The sequence below is a fragment of the Notamacropus eugenii genome, chromosome 2, assembly GCF_028372415.1.
Source record: "Notamacropus eugenii isolate mMacEug1 chromosome 2, mMacEug1.pri_v2, whole genome shotgun sequence".
Classification (NCBI taxonomy): domain Eukaryota; kingdom Metazoa; phylum Chordata; class Mammalia; order Diprotodontia; family Macropodidae; genus Notamacropus; species Notamacropus eugenii.
In genome coordinates this window covers 506,865,224-506,889,291 of record NC_092873.1, presented here as the reverse complement: position 1 = coordinate 506,889,291, position 24,068 = coordinate 506,865,224, and the positions used below count along the sequence as shown (strand labels likewise).

Sequence of the window (24,068 nt, the reverse complement as noted above, 5' to 3'; positions counted from 1 at the left end):
TCAAGGCAGGCTGCCCTTGGGTTGGAATGAAACTGCCTGAGATAGTGTTTTGAGACTAGGGAGAAATGTGCCTTATAATTGAGGTACAGGCTCAAGCACCCAAGCACCCCATCACTATCATAAACCCCAATTTACAGATGAAGAAACTGAGGCAAACAGGTCAACTGACTCACCCAGGGTCACACATAGCTAGTGATTATTTCAGGCTGCATTTGAATTCAAGTCTTCTCTTCTTGATGATACCTCACTGAGACTAAGGGCTTGGAACCTCTTTCTTCTGACCTCCTAGGGGCAGAGACTGACTTTTCTCATCGTAACCCCAGCGCTTTGCACACAGAAGGTAGTTAATAAATGCACGTTCACTGACTGCTCAGCATGCTGATTTTAGCAGCCCTGAGAAGGGGGCATGGAGAGGGGAGAGGTGATGGGGGGAGCCGTGGAGGATGGCCCCGATCCCTGACGGACATTATCGTAGATGGACAGTCCCGACTCCTCACTCTACAGAGGAAGAAACTGAGGCCAGAGACGGGCAAAGAGCGGATTACTGCCGCCCCCCCCTCCCGTAGCTGGGCACGCGCAGGCCCGAAGGCCCCGCCCCAACGCCCAGCGCAGGCGCCCCTAAGCCCCGCCCACATGGGAGGAGCCAACGCGTGGCCCGCCCCCTCCTCCCTCAGGTGCTCCTGCTCGCCCCCCTCCCAGCTGCGTGCGCAGCCGGAGCCAGGCCCGGACCGTGCCCTCGTAGGTGTCGGTGACGGTGGGTAGCGGGGATGAGGCCCCGCCACTAACGTCCCCCAGGTAGGTCGTGTCAGAGAAAGGGACTGAGATGGAGGCCGCCAGAGCCGGGGTCCCAAGGTGCGCCATCTCTGGCCGCCGGGCCTTTGCCTGCGCCCGGAGGGCCCTCCCTTCCCCCCAGTCAGTGTAGTTTTACCCCGGCCCTTGAGCCCTGCGAGCCCTGGGGCTCGCCGTCTCGTCCTGCCCGCCCCTCGGCCTCCGTTTCCTCCATTGTAAGAGGAGGGGGCCGGCCCTGCCAGCTGCGGGTCCGGGCCCTCCGCACTTGCTGCGTCCAGCCCTGAGGACAGGCAGCCCCCGGGGGCCAGGGCCGGCCTCCTCTGGATCTTCCGGTCCCCTATGGGGGGTGGGAATGGGAGAGGAGCATCGGGAGCCTCCGGCGGGGCTGGGGGGTCCCCTGGCCCGGACTTGAGGACTCCGCGCTCGCCACCCCACCCTGCCAGCCCCGGGGAGCCTCCTCCAGCCCGGGGCCCCTCCCAGCCTCCAGGCCTGCCCTGTCCGCCCCCATGGGACGGTCGCGGGGGTCACGGGGTTCACCGTCCCGAGGGCGGAAGAGCAGCTGGTGAGGTGGCACCGCCCGAGGTCCCAGAGAGCCTTGGCCCCTAGGGGCCAAGGCGGGGGGGGGGGGGGGGTGTCGAAGGGGGGGCCCTGAATGCCAGGTTCAAGAGCTGCTACTTTACAGACGCCCAGAGTGGGCTGTTGGTCAGGACAGGTGCTCTCCACCGGGCAAAGACAGACCCCCCCCAGCTGTGCTTTCAGGGGGCTAAGTCTTGGGCGGGGGTGCTTTACAGCAGACCAGGCCGATGCTGGAAGCTGGGAGGCTTCGTGGATGAGAGGGTGCCTGAGCAGGGAAGGATCAGCCACGGGTGTGGGCTGGTCCAGACCCTGTCTCTGACCCTCACTGTACCCCAGACCGTCAGGCCATCAGCACCAGTGTGCTGTCAGGCCCCACTCTGAGTGGAGATGTGTCTGAGGAAAGCCCTTTGTAAGGGGCATCCTGGAGGCCAACCTGTATTTAACAGCAACCCCAGGCTTCTTGCAGGCCTCTGGGGGTGGGCAGCTCACTACCTTTTGAAGCAGCTCATTTCAGTCCCACTGTTAGGAAGTTTGCCTTGCCATTAGACCAAATCATGCCTCTCTTTGTGCCTTCCTCCGCCTCCTCCCCCCAAGCAGATGAAAGCTGATCTCTCCAGAAAATTAATCCTTCAAAGACTTGAATGTAGCCTCCCTCAAGCACTCTGTGTAATAGTAACAACAATGTTGTATTCATAACAATGTTATAACTCACATTGACAGAGCACTCTAAGGTTTGTAAAGAACTTTACAAATATCTGATCCTCACAACAGACCTACAAAGGAGGTATCCTCATTTTATATAGTAGGAAACGGAGGGAAACAGATTGACTTGCCCACTTACACTCACACAACTGCTAGTGAGGGTCTGGGGCTGGATTTGAATCTATGTGCTCTGACTTCAGGATGGGAGCCATCTAGCCCTAGACTTGGAGTCAGGAAGGACCTGGATTCAGATGTTGTCTCTGACTTTTAGTAGTTATGTGACCTTGGGCAAGTCATTAAACCTGTCAAAGACTCAGTTCCCTTATACTCACCTGACCTCTGGGGACCTTGTTGATAAAATGCTTGGCAGACCTGATAGCTCTGCCTAAGCGCCCTCCTCACTGCCACAGCTTGTCTTGGTCCTTCCTTCATTGAGTGCCCAGACTAAATACAGTTCTTCAGATTGAATCTGAGCAGTGCTGAAAATGAAGGGATGCCCATACTCTGGGAAGCCCTGCCTCTGTTAATGCAGCCCAAGTCTCATTGGCATTTTGTGCTGCCATACCACTTATGTTGACTTAGGTTTGAGGTCCACCAAGACCCCCTGAGTCTTTTTCACACCCCCTGTGTGAAATTATTAGTTAAAAAATCTGTTCTGTCACTCTTGTTGGAAAGGGAATAGAGGCTCCAGAGCCCACCCCTACAGCCATCCCACCAGGTTATATAGTCCATGGCTCAGATCAGTCAACTGTGATGGTTTAGTTTATGTCCTTGGCAGGAGCAGTCTTCATATGGGAACTGAGGTGGCATGTAGGGCCCTTTCTGCTGGACTCAGTCCCCAGTGTGGCCCGCTCTGTCTCACTTGTTGTCTAGACCACAGATCCACTGACAGAGGAATTACCTGCAGGAAGTAGCCTGTCAGCTGTGTCATGGGAGTCATTGCTTTAGCCAGGAGGGACAGATGCTGCATTTGGGGGGGCAGGTCAGTGGTGTCACCAAACCGGACAGCAAGCCCTAGGCTGATGTACAGCAGCCTAAAGGGTCAGTTTGTCAGCCCTGTGGAGAGTGTCTGCTTGTCATCTCACACACATCCTGGTAATCTTGCCCAGGACATTGATGAGCTAAAGAAGATCCAGAGGAGGGCAGCTGGGCTGGGGAGGGGCCTGGAGTCCATGCGCTATGAGGACCCAGGGTAGTCTAGCCTGGGGAGAGGAAGGCGGGACTGGACATGAGAGCTGTGCTCCAGTATCTGAAGGAGGGAATAGTCTGGTTCTGGTTCTGCTTGGCTCCTGAGGGCAGGACCTTGAGGGATAGGGGAAAGCTGCCAAGTGGTGGATGTAACCTGGAGGTAAGGAAGAACTTTGCAACAATTAGAGTAGGATAGGCTACGCTGGAAGGTAGTGAGCTCCCCATCCTTGGAAGTCTTCAAGCAGAGGTGGGAGGCCCCCGTAGTGGGGTCTTGTCTCAGAGATGACCTGGACTCAGAGGCTACTGAGATCCTTTCCTCTCCTCAGATCCTCTGCAGTCTTTAGGGCTTCAATCTATCATATTAGAGGCAGCTGGGTGGTTCATTAGACAGAGTGCCAGGTCTGGAGTCAGCAAGACCTGAGTTCAAGTCTAGCCTCAAACACTTCCTAGCTCTGTGACCCTGTACAAGTTACTTGGTTGCTGTTTACCTCAGCTTCCTTATCTATAAAGTGGGGATAATATTACCTGTCTTCCAGGGTTATTGTGAGGATCAAATGAGATAATAATTGGATAGCTGTGGCGTAGAGTAAGCTCTTCATAAATGTTATATTTTTTAATGATAATGGTATTTATTAATATTACTAGCTATTATTTGCAGCCTTCAAGGTCCCCTCTGTCATATTAGAGGAAGCTAGGTGGCACAGGGGGATAGAGCTTGGGGCCTGAAGTTAGGAAGACCTAAGTTCAAATCCAGCCTCAGACACTTCCTAGCTGTGGGACTCTAGGCAGGTCACTTAACCTCTGTTTGCCTCAGTTGCTTCACCTGTAAAATGGGAATAACAATAGTGCCTATCTTGCAAGATTGTCGTGAGAGTCACAGGAGATATTTGTAGATTGCTTAGCACAGAACTTGGCACATGGTTGGGGCTATATAAATACTTCTTCTCCCTGTCATTCCCCAGCATGCAGTGATCCCCAAGCAGCCTGGGCCACATCTGTCCTCAGGCCAGTTCAGCTGCATAAAGGCTGATCCTATGTCTGACCAGCTGTCAGTCACGGGGACATGATGCTCACTAACTGGGTCTTTTTCTTTCCTTCCAGCAGAGAAGCAACTGAGGGGCCGAGTCACCTCCAGTCATGGCTTGTGAGACTGGGCCAAAGGCGACTGATAGCACCTTCTCATCCGACAGACATGCCCACATCATCCTGGCCCAAATCAATGAGATGCGGAGCGGGCAGGATTTCTGTGATGTGCAGCTGCAGGTGGGAGAGGCTGAGTTCCGAGTGCACCGGCTGGTGCTGGCTGCCAGCAGCCCCTACTTTGCTGCTCTCTTCACTGGGGGAATGAAGGAATCCTGCAAGGATGAGGTGCAGATCCTGGGCATCGAAGCGGGAATTTTCCAGACTCTTCTGGATTTCATCTACACAGGTAGCACCCATGGCCCAGGCTGCCCTGGAGGATGGGCAGGGTGCTAGCTGGCGTGCCAGGCTTGCTTTGTCCCCAAGTGGGACACTAGGGAAGGGCTGAGCTTAGCTGGAATCATCCTGTCCCCCTGAGGAGGGCCTGGGAGAACTGGCCTTGGTGGAGATGAGGAAACCAGGCTGTTACATTGACAGAGATGCCTCAGCTCCTGGAGGGTGGAGTCAGAGGTCTTCTTTGGTCTCTGCTCAGGTCCTCCAAGAACGTGCTGTCTCATTACCATCTCCTGCTTTGTCCCAAATATCCCTCAGTTTCCTTCTTTGGCTGTTCTTGAGAAGACAGGCAATTTGATATCCATTATATATGTGCAGTCATGGAAAACATTTCCATCAGGAATTTTTCTAAACCAGTAGTTCTTTGAGTAAATAGGTCTCAGGGAACCCAGGAGCTTGGATGGGGAGAGAAAGACATTTTTTTTTACTAACCTCTAACTAAAATTTAGCCATTCTTTCAGTTTCTTAAAAGCATGATTCTGAGAAGTCTTCACCAGATAACCCAACACTCACCAAAAGGCAGAACAGCCCTGGTCAAAGCCACTCTTGAATCTGTTTTCGCCTGAGTTGCCTTGTGACATGGCGTGTGCCTTTGGAATTTGGCAGGAAGGCTGGGTTCTCTCCTCAGCAGCATCATTTCTCCCAGCCTTCGATGGGTCTCAGCAATCTCCACATTTCCTTCACTCTTCTTCTTCCGCCCTTCCCCCCATCTTGGCTCTGGGTGTTGTCCCTGGGTTCTCCTTGAGCCCGGAACATTCTCTGTCCACCTCTCAACTTCACCGGCGACCTTCAGGTACTGGATAAAATCCCACCTGCTACAGGAAACTTGCCCAGCCCCCATAGTTCGACTGCCTCTCTCTGTTGATTTTTCCTCTTTATCTTGTCTAGAGCTTGTTTCTACATAGTTGTTTGCTTGTTTTCTCTCCCAATCGACTGGGAGCTCCTTGAGGGCAGGGACTGTCTTTTGTACTTAGGTGCTTATTGGCTGGCTGACTCTAACAGTGGATTCCTGCCTGCTTTCTGGGCCCAGCCTCCTGGGCCTGCTCAGTCTTTGGCTGCTTTGGCTACAGAAGTCCAGGGAGCTATTTCCTTGGGTGGCTCACAGCCCACTCTCTATGGCAGGGAATATTTTCCTGTTAACTGTCTTTTATTTGTTCACATGGAATCTTTTTTTGTTTGCTTGGTTTTTGAACTTGTATCTCCAATGTCTTGCACAGTGCCAGGCACACAGTAGGCATTTAATTGATGCTTGTGGGATTGAAATGAGACAACCCTGGGATAGTAGACAGAGAAGTGGCTTTTGAGCCATGAAGACCTAGGTCCTAATTCTTACTCTTACACCCTGGCCGTGTGACCCTGGGCAAGTCCTTAACTTCTCAGTGTGCTGGGGAGCTCTCTGAGACAACAATTGCCTAAAAGGTGCTCACCTTCCTGGATGGGGCAGGGTTTCCCCAGGAGTTCCCTATCCCCATAACCTTCTGGGGCTGGTTACTATGCAGGTCCTGGCCTTGACTGGCCTGGACCAACTTGGCCATTCACACAGTCCCTGGGTTTGTGGGCTCTTGATCAGCTCAGTGCTCTGCTGACCAGAGCGATTGAGGGTTCCTTGCCTGCAGGCTTGAAGATGTCATTGTGTGTCCTTCTCATTTTCTTTCTAAAAATGTTTTTAGAACAAGCCAGTCAGGCCTTTAGATAGGCCAGCCAGTTCTCCGTGTGGCTCTGTGGAGGATCCCTCCCTCCCCGCCCCCGTAGCTCCCAGGGCTCTCTCCAAGGACTTGCTTCTTGGTTTCTCTCCCTAGTCCCTGGCGAGCTGCATCTCTGGCTGGCTTCTTCAAACTGTCTTTGGTATGGCCACTCTGCATCCATCCAGACATTTCACAGAGCCTCGCCTTCCCCCAGTGTCCTCAGCTCACTTGTAAAGTGTGGGTCAATGGCTCCATGTAGGTGAGTAATGTCCAGTGGCAGCCAAGAAAGTAATTGTAATCTGAGGCTCCATTCAGAGAGGCGTCCTGTCCAGGGCTAAGGATGCCTCAGCCCTGCTGGCCTCCACCCTGGTCAGAGCCCGCAGGAGTACCAGGCTCAGCTCTGGGCGGAAAGGCTTCAGAAGGGCATTGACGAACTACAGTGTCCAGGGGAGGGCAGCCAGGCTGGAGAAGGGTCTCAGATCCACATCATATCCTCATATGATGTGGATCTGAGGGAGTTGAGCATGCCCATCTCAGAGAAGAGAAAGCTCAGAGGGAACATGATAGCCCCCTTCAAGTATCAGGAGAGGTGGGCCTTGTTCTGTTTGGCCCCAGAGGGTAGAACCAGGGGCAGTGGGAGAGGAGCAGAGAGTGTAAAGACAGCTACCTGGACATTGAATCACTTGGGAGCCAGTGAGCTCCTCCTTGCCAAAATTGAGTGGGAGGGGGATGGGAGAGCCTCTTTGTTCAAGAGCCAAGTGGCCAGGCTACATGCCCCTTAGATCCCTACTACTCAGTGATGCTGGAATCTGTGAAGCCATCCTCTGATGCTCCATTGGGGTAGAGAGATGATCAGGGCTGTTGAGGGCTCTGTGAGCCCTAGGAGTCCCCACCCACCTGGGGGGGGTTTGTGTGGGGGCCCAGGCCTGGGCAGCGGGGTCCAGACAAATGCAGAGAGGTTCAGGCCTATGCTGATCCCAGCAACTAGAGCTTGAGGATGGAGTGTGGCTGCCCACCTTGACATACTCACAGATTCTTAAGGATTTGGGAATGTGAGGTGTTAAAATCTGGGCACATGGCTGACCCTGTATGGCAGAGGTTTTCAACAAGAGGTCTGTGACCTTTAAAAAAAAACCCAACAACTTTGTTAACTATTTCTGTACAATTCATTTCCTTAATTTATTTTTTTGTTTGCATTTAAAAGCATAATTGTGAGGAGGGGTCCTCAGGCAACACTAGACCGCCTGCCCAAAGGGTCCGGGACATGACCCAGAGCAAATGACTACCCTCTCCCTGGGTAGCTAATGCTTCTTTAGGTTCACTGGTAGCCTGCCCTTCGTTGCGGCCTGTCTGACTCTGACAAGCTTCTTACTTGCAAAGGCATCTGCCCAGTGCTGGAAGTTTTGCTCACCATTGTGCTTCAGTATTGTGAATGTCATGCCCATTTCCACCTCTGCAAATTGCCTCCTTTGACCTGGTACCTTTGCTCTTCAGTCAATTAATCAAATATTTACTAAGTGCCAACTGTGTGCCAGGCTCTGTGCTTAGCCCTGGGGATACAAAAAGAGACTAAAGATTGTCCCAGCCCTCAAGGAGCTCACAAACTAGTGGGGCAGACCCCAGGCAGATGGATATGTAGAAGGCAAGGTCTCTACAGGATAAATAGGAAGTAAGTGACACAGACAGGTGCTGGAGTTAAGAGGGCATGGGGAAGGCTTCTTTTAAAATCCGAGGGGCAATCAGTGCCACCTTCTAAGGACCCCATCTGGAACATCGGGAGAATGTAGTATGTTGGCTTTCTCCAGTTGCCGCTGTCCCTAAGCTTTCTAGATTTTGACATACATTAGTCAGTCCGTGAGCATTTATTAAGTAGTTGCTGTGTGCCAGGCACTCTAATAAGCTCTGGGGATACAAAGAAAGGCCAAGATTGGTCCCTGCCCTCAGGGGGCTCCCTGTGTGTAATGATCTGTACATAACCAAATGATATCTGAGAAGAGAGGCATGGAATGCTGTCTCTCATTGGGCCTGGGACCTTCGTAGGAGAAGCGAGTCTGGCTGGGCTCGGTGCAGAAAGAACCTCCTTGCCCCTAACACCCCTTCTGTCCTCCCACTTCTCCAGGCGTGGTGAACATAGGGGTGAACAATGTTCAGGAGCTGATCGTGGCTGCCGACATGCTCCAGCTGACTGAGGTGGTGGGCCTGTGCTCTGAGTTTCTGAAAGGCCAACTAGAGCCATCCAACTGCATCGGCATCTTCCAGTTCTCAGAGCAGATTGCCTGTCATGACCTGCTTGAGTTCACAGAGAACTACATCCACGTGCATTTCGTGGAGGTGAGCGGTGGGGAAGAGTTCTTGGCTCTGACCAAGGATCAGCTGATTAAGATCTTGCGAAGCGAGGAGCTGAGCGTTGAAGATGAGTACCAGGTGTTCTTGGCTGCCATGCACTGGCTTCTGAAGGACCTGAGTGGGAGGAAGAAGCATGCAGTTGAGATCCTGGAGCCTGTCCGATTCCCCCTGCTGCCTCCACAGAGGCTAGCCAAGTACATAGAAGGTAAGAGAGGGAGGCTGGGCCTGGGACTGGGTCAGCCCATGAGGAAGGAGGCCCTTAGCTTTTTCACTTTGGATTGGTCACACCAGGCAGCAGCATCATATTGAGAGCCCTGTGCTATGTGTTGGGACATTTAGCAAGGCCCATTCTATGCCCCTGTGGCCTGACCCTGCACACAACAATCTTGTAGGGCACAAGCAGATTAGTGTGCAGTGTGGGCAGGGCCCTGGAGACCTTTTATCTGTTCACAGGCATGGCTTCCTGTCCTGCCCTGTTGTTAGTGCTTGATTGATGTCTGAGGGGAAGACTGCCAACAGTGCTCTGTGTAGGAGCAGCCTGGAGTAGAGGAGACAGAGCTGACCTCAGGACCAGGAAACCCTGGATCCAGGTCCTCGCTCTGACCCCTCCTGGCCATGTGACCCTGGGGAAAATTCTTCAGTTCTCAAGAATCCAGGCAGCTCTCTAAAACCAAGCTGCAGTGAGATGCCTCCCTGCACTGGTGGAAGGAATTTACTCATCCTAGACTTCCCTGTACTAGTGAAATTCTAGATCCAGACCCAGACTATATCCCACAGCACCACCACCTTTCATTACAAAATGTATCCAGCCCAAAACAGTAACTGATATTATTGTTGGGTTTGTATCTTGATATAGATTTTCAATCAGCAAAAAACCCAACTTTTTCTCCCTCCCATTCCAACCTCCCCAACCCTGAAAAATAACATAAAAATAAACACACAGTTACCTGTATAGTTCAGCACTGACTCCCCACCTCTGTCAGGAGGTGGGGGGCCTGTTTCATCATGAGTCCTCTGAAACTATGGTTGGTCAGTGCACTCATCAGCGTTCCTAATTCTTTCAGAATTGTTTGTCTTTACCATAGCGTTCTCATTGTATAAAATGTTGTCCTTACTTCATCGACTGCATCCGTTCATCCAGGTCTTCCCAGGTTTTTCTGAAACCATCCCTCTCCTCATTTCTTGTAGCACAATAGAATTCTACCACATTTCTGTACCATAATTGTTTATCCATTCCCCACTTGATGGGCAGCCCCTCAGATTCTCATCCTTTGTCACAGCAATATGAGATGCTGTAAATATTTGTGTAGATCCTTAATTAGTGCTTGTTTTACTTAGGATTTATCTGTCCCTTAATTCACCCTCCCTTTAATTTCCCCTTCTACCTTCTCTTCTTTACTTCCTACTTTCCTATTGACAGAAACATATTTTTATACTCAACTCTGTGTGTGTGTGTGAATAAATGTATGTGTTCTCTCCTTTGACTTCCCCCACCCCCACCTCCTTTTTATATAGATGTCTACTTGTGAACCCTGATTATGAGATAATCTTCCTTAACCTTCCTTTCTCTTCTTCCCCCTCTTCCCCTAATACATTCTTCTTCCTCTCTCTTTCCATTCTTCTTTTAGAATCATCAAGTCATAACAGAACCCTCCTGGGCCTTTCCTACTTAGACTCTCTCCATGGCCTCTGACAGTGATAGGGATCAGAGGGGACACCTGGATCATCTCCTTAGACTTGAATATAAGCAGTTTATGCTTGTTTAGTCCTTTCATGTTCATTTAGGTTTATGTTTTTACATTTTTCTTTATTCCTGTGTTTGTACTTCAAAACTCTGGTCTTTTCATTAGGAATGTTTGGAAGTCATCTAATTCATTAAAGATCAATTTTCCCCCCTATAGCATTACACTTAGTTTTATAGGATAAGTTATTCTAGGATAAGCCCATATACTTTGCCTTCTGAAATATCAGATTACAAACTCTGTGCGCCTTCATCATGGTGGCTGTTAAATTCTGTGGGATCCTCAATTGTGTCTCCTTCTACTTGAATTCTTTCTAACTGCTCGAAGTCCTTTTCTTTGACCTGAAAACTCTGAATTTTGTCTGTAATGTTCCTAGGAGTTTTTGTTTTGGGGTCCGTTTTAGGAGGTTTCTGGTAGGATCTTTCTATTTCTACTTTGCCTCTGGTTCTCAAGGATGTGGGCAGTTTTCTTTAAGATTTCTTAAAATATGGTATCTAGGCTCTTTTTTTGATAATGGTGTTCAGACAGTCCAGTGATTCAATTTTTTTCTCCCTGATCAGTTTTCTAGGTGAGTTTTTGTTCTGACATACATCACATTTTCTTCTATTTTTTATTCAGCCTTTCGATTTTGTTTTAATATTTCTTGTTGTCTCATGATGTCTCTGGTTTCTCTTTGGTCTATTTGAGTTTTTAGGAAGTTTATTGCTTGGCCAGATTTTATAGCTCTGTGCTAAGATATTAATTTCCTTACTAATCCTTCCTTTTATAGCTCTCATTACTTTTCCAATTTTTTTTCCTAGAATATTCTCATTTCATTGATAAAAATTTTTTTTCTCTTTTTTTAACTTTCACTTTATCTCTTTGAGAAATTTGAGCTGGAGTCACCTTCTTTCTGGCCTTGTGAGGGTCTCTGCCACCGTACTAACTATTTATGGGGGGGGGGGGGAATTCTTCTGTTTGCCCATTCGTCCAGCCTACTTCCTGAGGACTTGAGGTCGGGGCTGGGCCCTGCCACCCTTCTAGAGGGAAAGGCTGGGCTGCTGCTGCTGCTTTCTTGGGGTACTGAGGGTTATGTTGTTCCAGGTTCTAATGCTGGGCACCCATAAGCTTTCAGTGCTCCTGAAGTGGTCTGATCCAGGGCAACATCTGATCTCTGCAACTTCCTGACCTTGGCTTGGGTCTCAGAAAGTATAGCCTGCTTCTGGACTCAGTCTCTTGTAGGATTCCCTTTGATCTGGGGTTTCTGCCCTGGTTATTGGTCTGCAGGCTTCATAGTGGGCTGGAGCATTCTTCTTGCTCAGTATATAGCCTGCTTAGGGCTTGTGGCTGTCCTTACCTGGAAATACTACCTCTAGTAATACTACCCCCTCCTCATTCCACCTGAATCTGTGACCCAGAAATGGATATACTGGGCAACCAAATTGCCAGTTGGCACTCATTTCCACGGTCTGCAGGAATTCTTAGGGCCTTCATATGGATTGCCTTTGGGCACTGCCTTTCCCTTGGGCTGGAGTGGCCAGCCCACCCTCAGGGTCCATTGACCTCTCTTTGTATGTCTCTGTGCTAACCTGGGCTGGATAAATGACTCACCGAGATTTTTTCCCTTGAATTTTCCCATTAGAATACAATGTGGTTGGTATGTTCCTTGATCTGTTTAGAAGAGACTGTAAGGGGGGAGGGGAGGGAACTCTCTGTCCTTCTGTTCCTCCCTCTGTTGTTTTTAATAGTGTTTCCTTTTATCCTTGGATCTGAAACTATTTAACTCTTGTCACTACCCTGAAACAACCTTTAGTGTTTGCATTGTATGTTGTGGGGAAGGGGAAGGGGAAGGAAGTCCTAAGAACACTGGAGAACCAGTGCCTGAGGCCTTGGGGATGCCACAGGCCAGCCCTCTGCCCTGTGGGCTGATGGGAAGATGGGAGCCCTCTGGAGGCAAAGCTGAGAGCATAGGTCGGGTTACATGGAGGAGGAGGAGGAGAGGAAAGGGAAGAGGGAGGAGGGGAGAGAGGAGGTGGTGCAGGGGTGGAGCCTGAAGGAAGACCAGCACCGGCCGGTGGTGATGGGAGGCCTGAGTGGCCAGCCTCCTCTCATCTACTTGGACTCATGATGCTTGGGGTCATCATCCAGTTCTGACCAGGGCCTTCGGGAAAGTGCTCTTATTTCCCTTGTTTCGCCACGGTGGACTTCCTGGTTTGATTGTACATATTGAAACTCTTAAAGCAGAGAGAGGAGAGTGATGCTATTAAATGTTCATCAGCATCATGCCACCCCTGCCTGGACTTCTCTCCCTCTTCATCTCTGCTTTGTAGCCTCCCTGGCTTCTTCCATGTCACAGCTAAAATCCCAGCTTCTCCAGGAAACTCTTTCTGAGCACTGTTCATGCTAATTAGGACCTCCCCTCTGTTATCTTCAGTCTTTCCAGTCTGTAGCTTGTTTGTGTGGTTTGTTGTGTGTTGTCTCACTCATTAGACTGAGCTCCTTGTTTCGCCCCTTTTTGTATCCCCAGGACTTCGCAGGTAGTAGGGACTTAATAAAGGTTTTTCTTTTCCCCAAGGAGTTCCTGACTTCAGCCTCCGTGTAGCCCTGCAGACACTGTTGAAAGAGTACTGTGAGATGGGCAAGTCCCCCAAGGATCACAGGTTCTGCAGTTTTCTGCAGACCTCCAAGGTGCGGCCTCGAAAGAAAGCCAGGAAGTACCTGTATGCTGTAGGTGAGCATCTCTGTGTGTTCTTCAGACAAAGGCCATGAACTGTCATCCTCAGAGTGAAGAGGTTGGATGGTCTCCCACATCCCACAGACAGGCTCGCCATCCTTTGTCTGCTTTCCAGCCTGAGTCATCACCAGGAGAGAGTAGAAAATCCCTCATTTTGTAATTAGAATCTGGGACTTATTGTTCCCAGCTTAGCTAAGAACAAAGAGACACCTGGAAAAATGCTTCTCTTAAAGCTAGAAGACTTTTGTGGAAACATAGGAGAGACTAGGCTGAACATTGCTGAATCGTATCCAAGCAAGGCTCAGCCTTCAGTGGGCGGCCTGGCCTGGCAGTCTCAGCTGCTGCCATAATCAGCTGAGGAAAGGGTCAGAATGATCCCTGAAATAAGCTGCCATGGCAGGCCCTTTTCTCACCAGCCCACCTTGCCTGACCTCCGTTTTCAGTAGGCTACCGGGGGTACAGAAGAGTGCCTTGTTTTGTTTTCTGGGCCTGGGACACTCCTCCAAGGGAGGCTTGGCTAACCTGGTACGTGCACTCTCTCTTCTTTCCCCAGGTGGATACACCCGGCTGCAGGGGGGCCGATGGAGTGACAGCAGAGCCCTCAGCTGCGTGGAGCGTTTTGACACCTTCAGCCAGTACTGGACCACCGTATCTTCCCTCCACCAGGCCCGCAGTGGCCTGGGCGTGGCAGTAGTGGGAGGGATGATCTATGCCATTGGAGGTAATGATGGTGCATGGTTAGGGGTGAGGGCATAGAACAAGGGCTTCGAAGCACATCAGGCGACCCTAGTGACTTCTCATTTTTATTTTTTAAATACATTTTAATCAATGCCTTGTGTTTTACAGCACACACATATCCCAGTGTAGTTGGCTTGGTGTCCTTGGAAGGGAACCTTGCATAGAATCTAGGGCCTTCAAAATGACTGCAGGAGGAAGCTCAGCATCTAGGACAGTGATGGGTCATGAGGGCACAAAGCCTTGGAGTGCCAAGTCTGGCTGAGCGTCTGGGCGGCCCACCGTTCCTCCAGCGTCCATTCCCTGGTCTTTTCTTTGTGACACTGCAGTCTGAAGCACTCTAGCCATACTCAAAAGGCCAGCTGCTCTCTGGGCTCTGCCCATCTTCCCACCATCCTCAGCAGGCAACAGTGTCTACATTGATGGGTCCAATTGGTGGGTGAGCATCTGGTGACACATTTGCACGTAGACCCTTTCAGCTTGGCAGGACTGGTGAGAGTTTGGGCTCCATGGGTGCCATGCCAAGATGAGGGCTCAGGCATTCAGATGTGGGGTCTGCCTCAGTGCTGCCCCTAACTAGTCACTTAGAATCACAGCATGGAAGACATTCAGTCATGCCCCCTTATTTTACAGAGGAGGAAATTGAGACCCAGGGTGGCTTAAGGGACTGCCTGAGGCTACACAAGTAGACAGCATCCAAGGGAGAACTAGAACCCAGCTCCTCAGACTTCAAAACTGGCCTCCTTTCCACGGACCTTGGCTTCCTCCCCTACCTGGACTGCCTATTTGTCTTAAAATGTCTTCAGAAAGCTGTCGATGATTAGATGACAGGATAGACCTCCAGAGAGCGGGAAAATGCTATTCAGACTTCATCTTCTTTCCTTGTGGTTTGTTGGCTCCTCCTCCTTGGCCTTCTTGGAAACCACCAACCTCCAATGTTTCCTGTGGCTTCAAGGCTACTGGGCTTGGCCTAGTCCAGCCATGAGTCTCTTCCTTCTCCATTGCCTCTTTCACAGCTCTGGAACCCTCTGAGTTGAAGTCCCCAAAACTGAACCCTTTAGATGAACCCATCTGCCCTTTGGTGACTCTGCTGGCACCCCCAGAGCTGGGTTCTTCTGTCATGTCTTTAGACAGACTTTTGACAAACAAGATTGTGTAGGATCAGCTCCTTTGGCTACATCCGATGGATTTGGTCCCTTTAGTACCAGCCAGGCAGCTCAGTCTTCTTTCTCTGTGTTGTTACAAGAATTTGAGCTTCTTTAGCCTCTTCTGCAGAGGCAGATGCAGTGATTGAGGACGCTTGAGTCAAGCTTGGTTGTTCGGAACAGGATGATGGACGTTGCTTCCTCAGACCTTCCTGCAGACTCTCCTCCATGGCACGTAGTTTTCTGGCACCAGGGTCTGGGTCTGTCGACTTGCTGCTTTTCTCACTCCAGGAATTATGCATTGTACGGAACAAGCTCCTGATTGCCAGCCTCACTTCCCTGTTTCTCTTCCAAGGCCTTTTCCACATCTGCTTCTGTTTTCAATTCACCGTGGCCAGTTCCTTTGGGCATCCCATCCTTGATGCAGGCTCTTGTGACCTCAGTAGTGTGTTACTTTTCTTTTTTTTTGTCAATTTTTTTTCATGTTGTATAGAAGAATTAAAACGAATAGGAGAAATCATAGAACAAAACAAAATATAATGCAAAAGACAATGGTCTGCTTCATTCTGTGATCCAATTCCATAGTTCTTTCTCTGGATGTGAAAGGCATTTCGCCTTACGAGTCCATTGGGAATTTTTTAGGTTCTTGCATTGCAATGAAGTACTAAGTCTACCAGAAAAATTCCTCGCACACTGTGGTTGTTGCTGTGTATAAAGTTCTCCTGGTTCTGCTCCTTTCACTCAGTATCAGTTCATACAAGTCTTTCCAGGCCTCTCTGAAGTCTTCCTGTTCATCATTTCTTATAGCACAACAGTATTCCATTGCATTCATATACCACAGTTTATTCAGCCATTCCCCAATGGATGGGCATCCCCTTGATTTCCAGTTTATGGCCACCACAAAGAGAGCTGCTATAAATATTTTTGTATATGTGAGACCCTTTCCCATTTTTATGATCTCTTGGGGATACATGCGTTACTTTTCACAGCAGATTCTTGATAAAGAGCATCCTTGCCTCTAGATCTTTCTTATTCTCTTTTGCTTTTTCCAGTTTCATTTCAGAGCCTGACCCTTTGAAGCCTTTTTCGTGTCTTTAGCAGACTTGAATTTTCCATAGCCTACATACCAACTCAGGAGTGGTTTTGTTGAAGTTGAGGTTTCCAGCAAAGGGGCTGAAATTTGTAGTTGCTTCAGCTCCATTTCTGTTCCTTGGTTTCAATGCCTTTTCCTCTTTCCTGGGTCTGCTTCAATGGGATGGCGCCTCCTCCTGGGGTTCCCCGGCTTCCCCAGAAGCAGCTTTTACTTTGGCAGGTGCAGATGTGCTCAGGCTCATTTGACTGGAGCTGTTCCCATTTCTTTCCTCCTCCTCATCCTTCTTGCCATTTGTCACCCCTTTGGTTAGGGGTGCTGCTGCCTTTGCTGGGCTGGCTCCCTGCTTACCTGGTGGGCTGACTCCTCTGGCTGGGGGAGCCACTTTCTTAGCAGGCCCACGGTAGCCTTCTCACCAGTACTCATACTTTTCTGGCTGCTGGTAACTTCTTCGTTGGTGTAGTCACAGCCTTTTTGCTCTTCATCTTCTGAATGCCCTCATACTTACTGTCTTCTGCCTCCTTTGGGAGAGGAGCCATTTTCTTTGGCTCACCTTGATTTTTAGCAGTGTTTCTGAGCTTTACCACCTTGGCAGCATGTGATTAGGCAGGAGATCCATTAACAAAAGCCCAACAATGTGGTAGAAAATGCCAGGAAGAGTCCCTCCATGAGCAGCTCTTTGCTGGCAGTAGATTGAGACAAAAGTGAGATCTCTTTTCCTGGGTTGCCCTCCCTAGGGCAGATAGGGCTCACTTAATTCCCCAGAGTACTCACACCAGTATGTCTGGTCACCAGCCTCTGTGGGCCCCCATGTCTGCCATGCCTATGACCTCATTTATTTTTCCTAAGTGAACAAGCCTGGCAGAAAAGAATGCCATAGCACAGCCTGAGGTGTGGTCCTCCTGTTGCCCAGATAGCATGACAGAGGGAGCTGCCATCTTGGAAAAAAGCATTTAACATCTCTCCACTCCCCATATTGGTCCTCTGCTCTGGAGGCCTTCTCTGCTTGCCCAAGTTGTTAGTTTGTCCCCTTGATCCCTCCTCAAGTAACTTACTTACCTCTCACAGATTGCGTCTCCCCATGTAGACTCCAAGGTCCTTGGGGACAGAGAATCTGTTTTGTGTTGTCATTGTGTTCTGGCCTGCAGGCACCTAACATGGTAGCAGGTGGATTGGGGTGAGTTGAATGCCAGGAAATCATGTTTCCTCGGCTAGGTTATCTGCTTCTTGAAGGCAGGGACCTGTGTATCTTGTTTCTTTGTCCTCCGCTGTGCCTGACACACGCCTGACACGTAGCCATAAATACTTGATTTATTTATGTGACTTGCCAGGCTTCCATCTAAATGGAGGAGATTTAGTTTCCTAGCCTGGGGATATATTTTTCTGAAGGTCCAAGGGAAGAACCAGAGAAGTGTTCTTGGCTTTGTGGTGTTTTTTTCCATCAAAATTAGACGATCTTTCCAAATTCCGTGGGTGGTTCATAGGGTGGGGCTTGGGATTGGGATGCATGCTTGGCCCTGGCCAGCACCAGCTGAGCTCTGACCTGGAGGGGGAAGCTGCTGAGGGAAGTGGGAGTCGGAGCACAGCTTGTCTTCTCATGGCTTGTTCTCTTTCCTAAAGGAGAAAAGGATTCAATGATCTTTGACTGCACTGAGCGCTATGACCCAGTCACAAAACAGTGGACTACTGTGGCTTCCATGAACCAGCCCCGCTGTGGCCTGGGGGTGTGCGTGTGTTATGGGGCTATCTATGCTCTGGGTAACTATGTGTGACCATTTTGCAATGGAGGATCCCTTCCCTGGCCCCTTGGGGGTTTCTTTAGTCTCCAGATTTCTGAGGGTGCAGCTCAGTCAGGGAGCAGGGAGAGGACAGGTTGCCTTGTGTCTCCAATCCAGCAGCTGCACATTAGAGCAGGCCAGGGGACTGACTCAACTCCATGTTTTTGCTTCTTCCAAGGAACTCTAACTGCCAAACACTCACTGCACAAATAAAGAAAACATAGTGCTTTACACCAAAAGAATTTGGCTAGTCCTCCAGCTGGGGAAGGGATTAGAAGCCCTCTATGCAACTGCCTGCTCTAATCATGAATTACATTTATAATTAGCAGTACCTACACAATAACACACAAATGTCATGTGAACAGTCAGTTCTCTTGACCAATTAAAATATACTCCCCTCCTCCCCATTCCTATAGAGAGGAACAATCTTTGAAAACATAGTAGGGAAGGACAAACTTCTCAGGCCCCAAATTGAGCCTAAATTAATGACCTTTGATTTGATTTGAATTTACTAAAAGACGTTCTTTAGAAGGAAAGTCTTTGTTTTAGTGGCCTCCCTCCCCTCCCTCATCTGATGGCCCTATTTGAGAGAAACACCCTGAAGAGAATGGCACTTCTTTTCCGCAGGGGTCTGGGCTGAGCTGTGCAGCCTTATCTCTTACTGTATGGTGAAAAGTGGCTCTTGTTAGAGGAATTTTGAGGACAGAGTACTGATTGGAGAAGCTTGGGCCTGGGGTCAAGAGCCCTTCCCTATGGGGTTAAAGCTTTCCAGGCAGTGTCTGGGGAATAGTGGGAGAATGTGTGTAATTGGTTTTATTGAGATTTTAAATTGAGTTAATCATAGTTTTAAAAAATTATGTGCAATCCAAATAATCTTTCATAGAGATGACCTTTGAGAGCCAAATTTGTAAGTAGCCAGAGTGGTCAGTGTCCCCAAGGCCAGCAGCTCCAGAGGCCTGTTATAAAAGGCAGTTATTTTGAAAGTCTATTTTGCCCACATAAATTTTAATTACTTATTAACTCAGTTCAAAAGCTTAATAAGACCCGTTAAGTCTCCATTACCTTCATTCCTTGTGTTCTGGGAGGGCGATGCCAGTCTGCCACCCGGAGAGAAGAGGGCTCAGTCACCTGCTAGTGTCGGCAAAGCCATAACTGACCCCATGCTTCTGGAGGACTGGGTGCTCCCTTCTCCAGGTGCCAAGCTCTTCTGAGGCACCAGTCTTTGCTCTCTGTTGCAGGTGGCTGGGTTGGAGCAGAGATAGGAAACTCCATCGAACGATTTGATCCTGAGGAAAACAGCTGGGAAGTTGTTGGCAGCATGGCAGTGCCACGCTACTACTTTGGCTGCTGTGAGATCCAAGGTAAGGACTTGTTGGAGCATCAAGATGGGAAGAAAGGCTGGCACCACCATGCCCAGAGCCTGCGCTTGGGGTCGAGTCACTTCATCTGTCTGCCTCAGTCTCCTCATCTGTAAAACGGGTGATAATAATAGCACCTTCCTCCCTGGGCCATTGTGAGGATCAAGTGAGGTAATGCTTTTCTTTAGCACAGTGCTGGCCCATAGTAGGCACCTAATAAATCTCCCTTCCTAAGCTGGCAGGACACAGATGTGGCCTGCAGCAAGTGTGCTTTTTCTCATTTCTGCTGTCCCGTATGCCCTGTACTCATTTTGTCCATGGGAGTGGGCAGCAAGTGAACCTAGAAGGGAACCTTCCCTACTGATTCTCAGGAAGTCAAAGGCTCCTTCTAGCTCCATGTCTTCATAGCAGCCCTTTCTATGGTAGCCAAAAATTGGCAGCACAGGGGTTCCCATCAGCTTGGGAGCATGGCTGAAGCCAGCACAGTGTATGAATGTGATGGAGTGTGACTGTACAGTATGAAATGAGACATACGAGGAATTCAGAGGAAGGTAGAGACAGTGAGGACCACACTGTGTAGGGGGGGACTGTGGGTCCTTATAAAACCAGTGACAGACTCAGAGAACAGATGAGGAAACATACCCTAAGACCTGAGCCCCAAACAGAGAAAAATGGGGGCCTTGGTAGCAGAGCGTGGAATACATCTGCAGCTGGATGGGACGCTACATCCTGTATCCCACAGTTCTGCTTTGTTGTTTTACTCTGTGTTTGGGGATGATTGATTCAGTCTGGGGGGGTGCAGAGAGGGACATTTCTGAATGTAAGGACAAAAGGCCTCCATCCGTGAGGCTTATCAAATGAAAAGAAAGAAACCTTTATGGTTTGTTTCTCCTTTGGGCCTTGTGACCAGAACTCAGTGGCATGAGTGTGCCAGGAGGAGCCACGCCTTCCTGCCTCTGGGTCCCCCACTTCAGAGAGGGGCCTGTCAGGCTGCCCTTCATGGTTAACAGCTCTAATGATGTTGAGCCCTTATTTGTGCCTCTGTTGGAGCTGGCATCTTCTGTGTCTGTAGGTGTAATCTATGTGGTTGGCGGCATCAGCAATGAGGGCGTGGAGCTCAGCTCCGTTGAAGCATACAACCCAATTTCCAAGTGCTGGTCCATGCTCCCTCCCATGGGGAGCAGGAGAGCCTATCTGGGGGTGGCTGCCCTCAATGACTGCATCTATTCAATTGGAGGATGGAATGAGACCCAGGACACGCTGAACTCCGTAGAAAAATACTCTTTTGAGGAGGTACGGTAGGACACTTAGGGGTACAGCTCTGTTACACGGGTTATGAAGGGGCCGAGTGACACAGCCCCTATTTGGAGTCTGCCCTGCCTAGGGTCATTTGTTTCACAGGAAGCAAGAGGGAAGGAACACAGACCTGGGGTGTTTAGAAGCTGGCCATACAATGATGGTGCGTACCTCTCCTGTGTTCTAGTGGGGCCTGGTCCCAGAACACACCATCTGGGCTCAGGAAGGAGAGACCCAGGGGCCAGAGGATGCACCCTAGCGATTTATTTACTCCATGGCACTCTCATTTATGGTAATCAGAGCTCTCCCTGGAAGAGGTTCTATGACCAGGGCTGCCCTGAACCAGGCATCAGTTACAGTTACTGTCCTCCCAGAAGTCTTAGGTTTGTGTCTGTGGGATCTGAAGTCACTGGAAGTCATCCTGGGCCCCCTGGGAATGCTTTATTCAGGACTCAATACCTATTCTCCTTTGCTAGGCCAGCAGTGATGGGCAGCATTTCAGATTCCCACGCATTTCTTAGCACCTTTCTATTTGGCCCCAAAATGGTTAGGTTGTCTGCTAAAGAGAGTGAGCTCTAGTGACATTCTTATCATTTTTTTCATGTGGAAAGTTGACTTTTGAGGATGATCTACAATTCCTCGTGCCAGGTAGAGTGTGTTGTCCCTGACATTGGTGACAGCATGGCTTTCTCTAAAAGAGGCCAATACATGCTTTGAAGACCTTGTATGTGCCATCTTCAAAGACTCGTGATCTTTCCCACCTCAAGCCTAAAAATTGCTGCTCACTATGAAGTCATCCTCACCTTGTCTGAATTTCTTTCCTCTGCCCATGCATCCAATAAGTTTCTCATGTAAAGAAGTACATATTCAGAGTGGGCCAGGCCTGTTGGTTTAGATTAGTGGGCAAGCCTGTGTTGCCTTCCTTTTCAGGGATCTCTGAGGCTGGGATCCTGTGGATTCTCAGCTCTCCAGAATGGTACTGTTCTTCTGACTGGGCCCTGAGCAGCAGTTGGCTGCACCTATTGCAGTCTCGAGGCAGATAGGTGTTTTCCTAACTTGGTTCCCAAGCCTTCCCAGCGTTGGCCTGTGTCCCAGCAGCACACTAGGTCGATGTCCTCGGGGAGTACTTTCCATCCCCACATTAAACTCCTTTTCTCATCTCAGAGGCCAGGCCTCTGAATGTTTTGGGGTGCCTTCTCTTGGCTCATCACCATGTCCCACAGCCTCCTTCTAACTCAGCCATTTCCTAATCCCCACCCCAAGACTCTCATTTTGTTTGACTACTAATCATGTGGCCATCTCTTGCTTTTCTATCCTGACCAGGAGAGGTGGGTTGAAGTTGCACCTATGAAAGTGCCCCGAGCTGGTGTGTGTGTGGTGGCAATAAATGGGCTGCTGTACGTTTCTGGAGGCCGGTCTTCCAGCCACGATTTCTTGGCCCCCGTCACCCTGGACTCAGTTGAAGTATACAACCCTCACTCTGACACGTGGACTGAAATTGGTAACATGATCACCAGTCGGTGTGAAGGGGGTGTGGCTGTGCTGTGACAGGTGTCAGAAAACCTGAGCTTGAGGAAGAGGACCCTGGGGCTTGGGACAGGAATAGAGGAGAGAGAGAGGCCCTGAAGTCCGAATGGCAGATGCTTCTCAGTACAGAAAAAGCTGAAAAACTGACTGGTGCCATGCTCCCGAGAGCTGTGTAGGACAGGCTTGGCATCCTTTAGAGGCAAAGCCCACCCTGACAGGGGGCCATCAGGTTCCCATTCCCAGACCCGTCCTGCTCATGGACCCACACTGCCCTTTTTGTGCCCTTGTTCTTGTCAGGGGCTTTTCCTGTGAGGTCTAAGTACTTCTTCACACTGAGTCCTGTTCACCCATAATGAAAATGACACCACTGCCCATGCCACCTGCCCCACAGGGCAACAGCTGCCCAGCCCTTAGTGCCAGGTGGTGTCTTTCACTGGCAATGAATCCTCAAATGGCAACATATTCGCTGGGAGAGGCCAGTGGGAAACAGAGGTGATCCTATCAAGCTCATGGCAGACCTCGGCTTGCTGGTTTTCACTTGGTCTCCCTATTAACTGGGCAAGTTCAGAAATCCTCAGCCAGCCTTCTGAAATGGAGGCCCTGGGCAGCAGCCCCAGTCCTCCACTGCCCAAGGAGGGGTCACCCACAGATTACGCCTGCTTGGCTTTTAGAAGAAGGTAAAGCTTCAGGCCTCCGTTCTGCTCCTCCTCCAGCTGTTTGCTTACCTGGGAAGCTTCCTTAAAAGCACTGGCTCATGGGGGCTGCCCCCATTGTCACTTCCAGGCCTTCGGCAAAGGGTGGGATCACGGGTGGAAGGCTCAGCCTGGGACTGCTTCTCTGCATTTTGCTTGCCTGTGCCAGCTTCAGCTCCCCAATTCTCAAGGGCCTGGTGTACCCTGAATCCCCAAGTTGCTTACTGATAGAGCAGTTGTGCAGTTTTCCTTTTCTTACTGTGGCATTCTAAATATTGGCTGCATCTTAGGTCCAAAAAGCTTAATTAGTAAACTGTGGCAAAGGCACTTTTGGTATAGAAACCCCCTGTAAATCACTCTCCTCCTCCCCTGGAGAATGTGACCATCATGGCATCTGCCTTCACAGAGTGGTTGTAAGGATCCAGTGAATTAATCTGTGTAAAGCTCATTGCAAATTCCAGCTCTTCTCTGCTTCTAATAAACACTGCAAAGGTTTTGCTTGCATGTGATGGTTCTGTCTTTTTGGGGGCAGATGTTAGAAATCAAAGCTCCACCTTGAGCCAAGGCCTGCCCTCCCTTTGTGCACCACTCAGCATGGGAAAATACTTCTAGAAGGGCTAAATGTGTGAGAAAATGACCTGGTTTTGACACCAGGAAGCCGTGCCTTCCTTTGTTGGAGGCCAAACTTGGGAACACTCGCTGAACATCACATACATCAAGAGAACACAAGCCTGAGTCATCCAGAGGCCAGGGCCTAAGTGATTACCCAGGAAAGGCTTGGCAAGCTGGCTTCACCAGGAGAATCCCAGTGCCTTCTTCTGGTTTAAGTCTGCAAAACATTTGATCCCACTGGGCTCCAGTCTTGCCTTAGCTTTTCCTTCTCATACACTTCATCCACACAAGGCACTAGGCCCTTGGGTAGCTTCTCCTAAAAGAAGATAGAAGGGCTATGGAATCCTCAGGCAGACAAGCATGTGATGGGAGCTGAGGCATTGCCAGGCTTTGGCCCAACAGAGGCATCTCCAGGCAAAGACCTAAGGAACAATGGAGCCTTCTGATTAAAACAAGACACTGATAAAATAAGTGTGTGGGACTGTTTCTTCCTTTATGTAGATTCTGTGGCTGATTCTGGGACATGGTATGACTGCTTGGAGCAGTTTGCCACTAGATTTCCTTAGCTGTATCTAAAATGAAATATATTTTTTAAAACATTTGGCATCCTAACAAGTCAAA

General features: G+C 49.7%; 1 protein-coding gene across 2 annotated transcripts; it reads left to right on the top strand.

The window, feature by feature from the left end:
- Positions 1 to 647: 647 nt before the first annotated feature.
- Positions 648 to 23,339, top strand: IPP (intracisternal A particle-promoted polypeptide). 2 transcript variants are annotated; one of them, XM_072649261.1, is made up of 9 exons: positions 648 to 795; positions 4,357 to 4,684; positions 8,533 to 8,964; positions 13,056 to 13,211; positions 13,768 to 13,935; positions 17,805 to 17,942; positions 19,201 to 19,323; positions 20,393 to 20,613; positions 21,940 to 23,339. In XM_072649261.1, the coding sequence occupies exons 2-9, from the start codon at positions 4,393 to 4,395 to the stop codon at positions 22,162 to 22,164; spliced, it is 1,755 nt and encodes a 584-aa protein (XP_072505362.1). In that variant the 5' UTR covers positions 648 to 795; positions 4,357 to 4,392; the 3' UTR covers positions 22,165 to 23,339. The 2 variants fall into 2 exon arrangements, with proteins under 2 accessions (XP_072505362.1, XP_072505363.1); XM_072649262.1 differs by having other exon boundaries at positions 661 to 795; positions 4,360 to 4,684.
- The last annotated feature ends 729 nt before the right edge of the window (positions 23,340 to 24,068 follow it).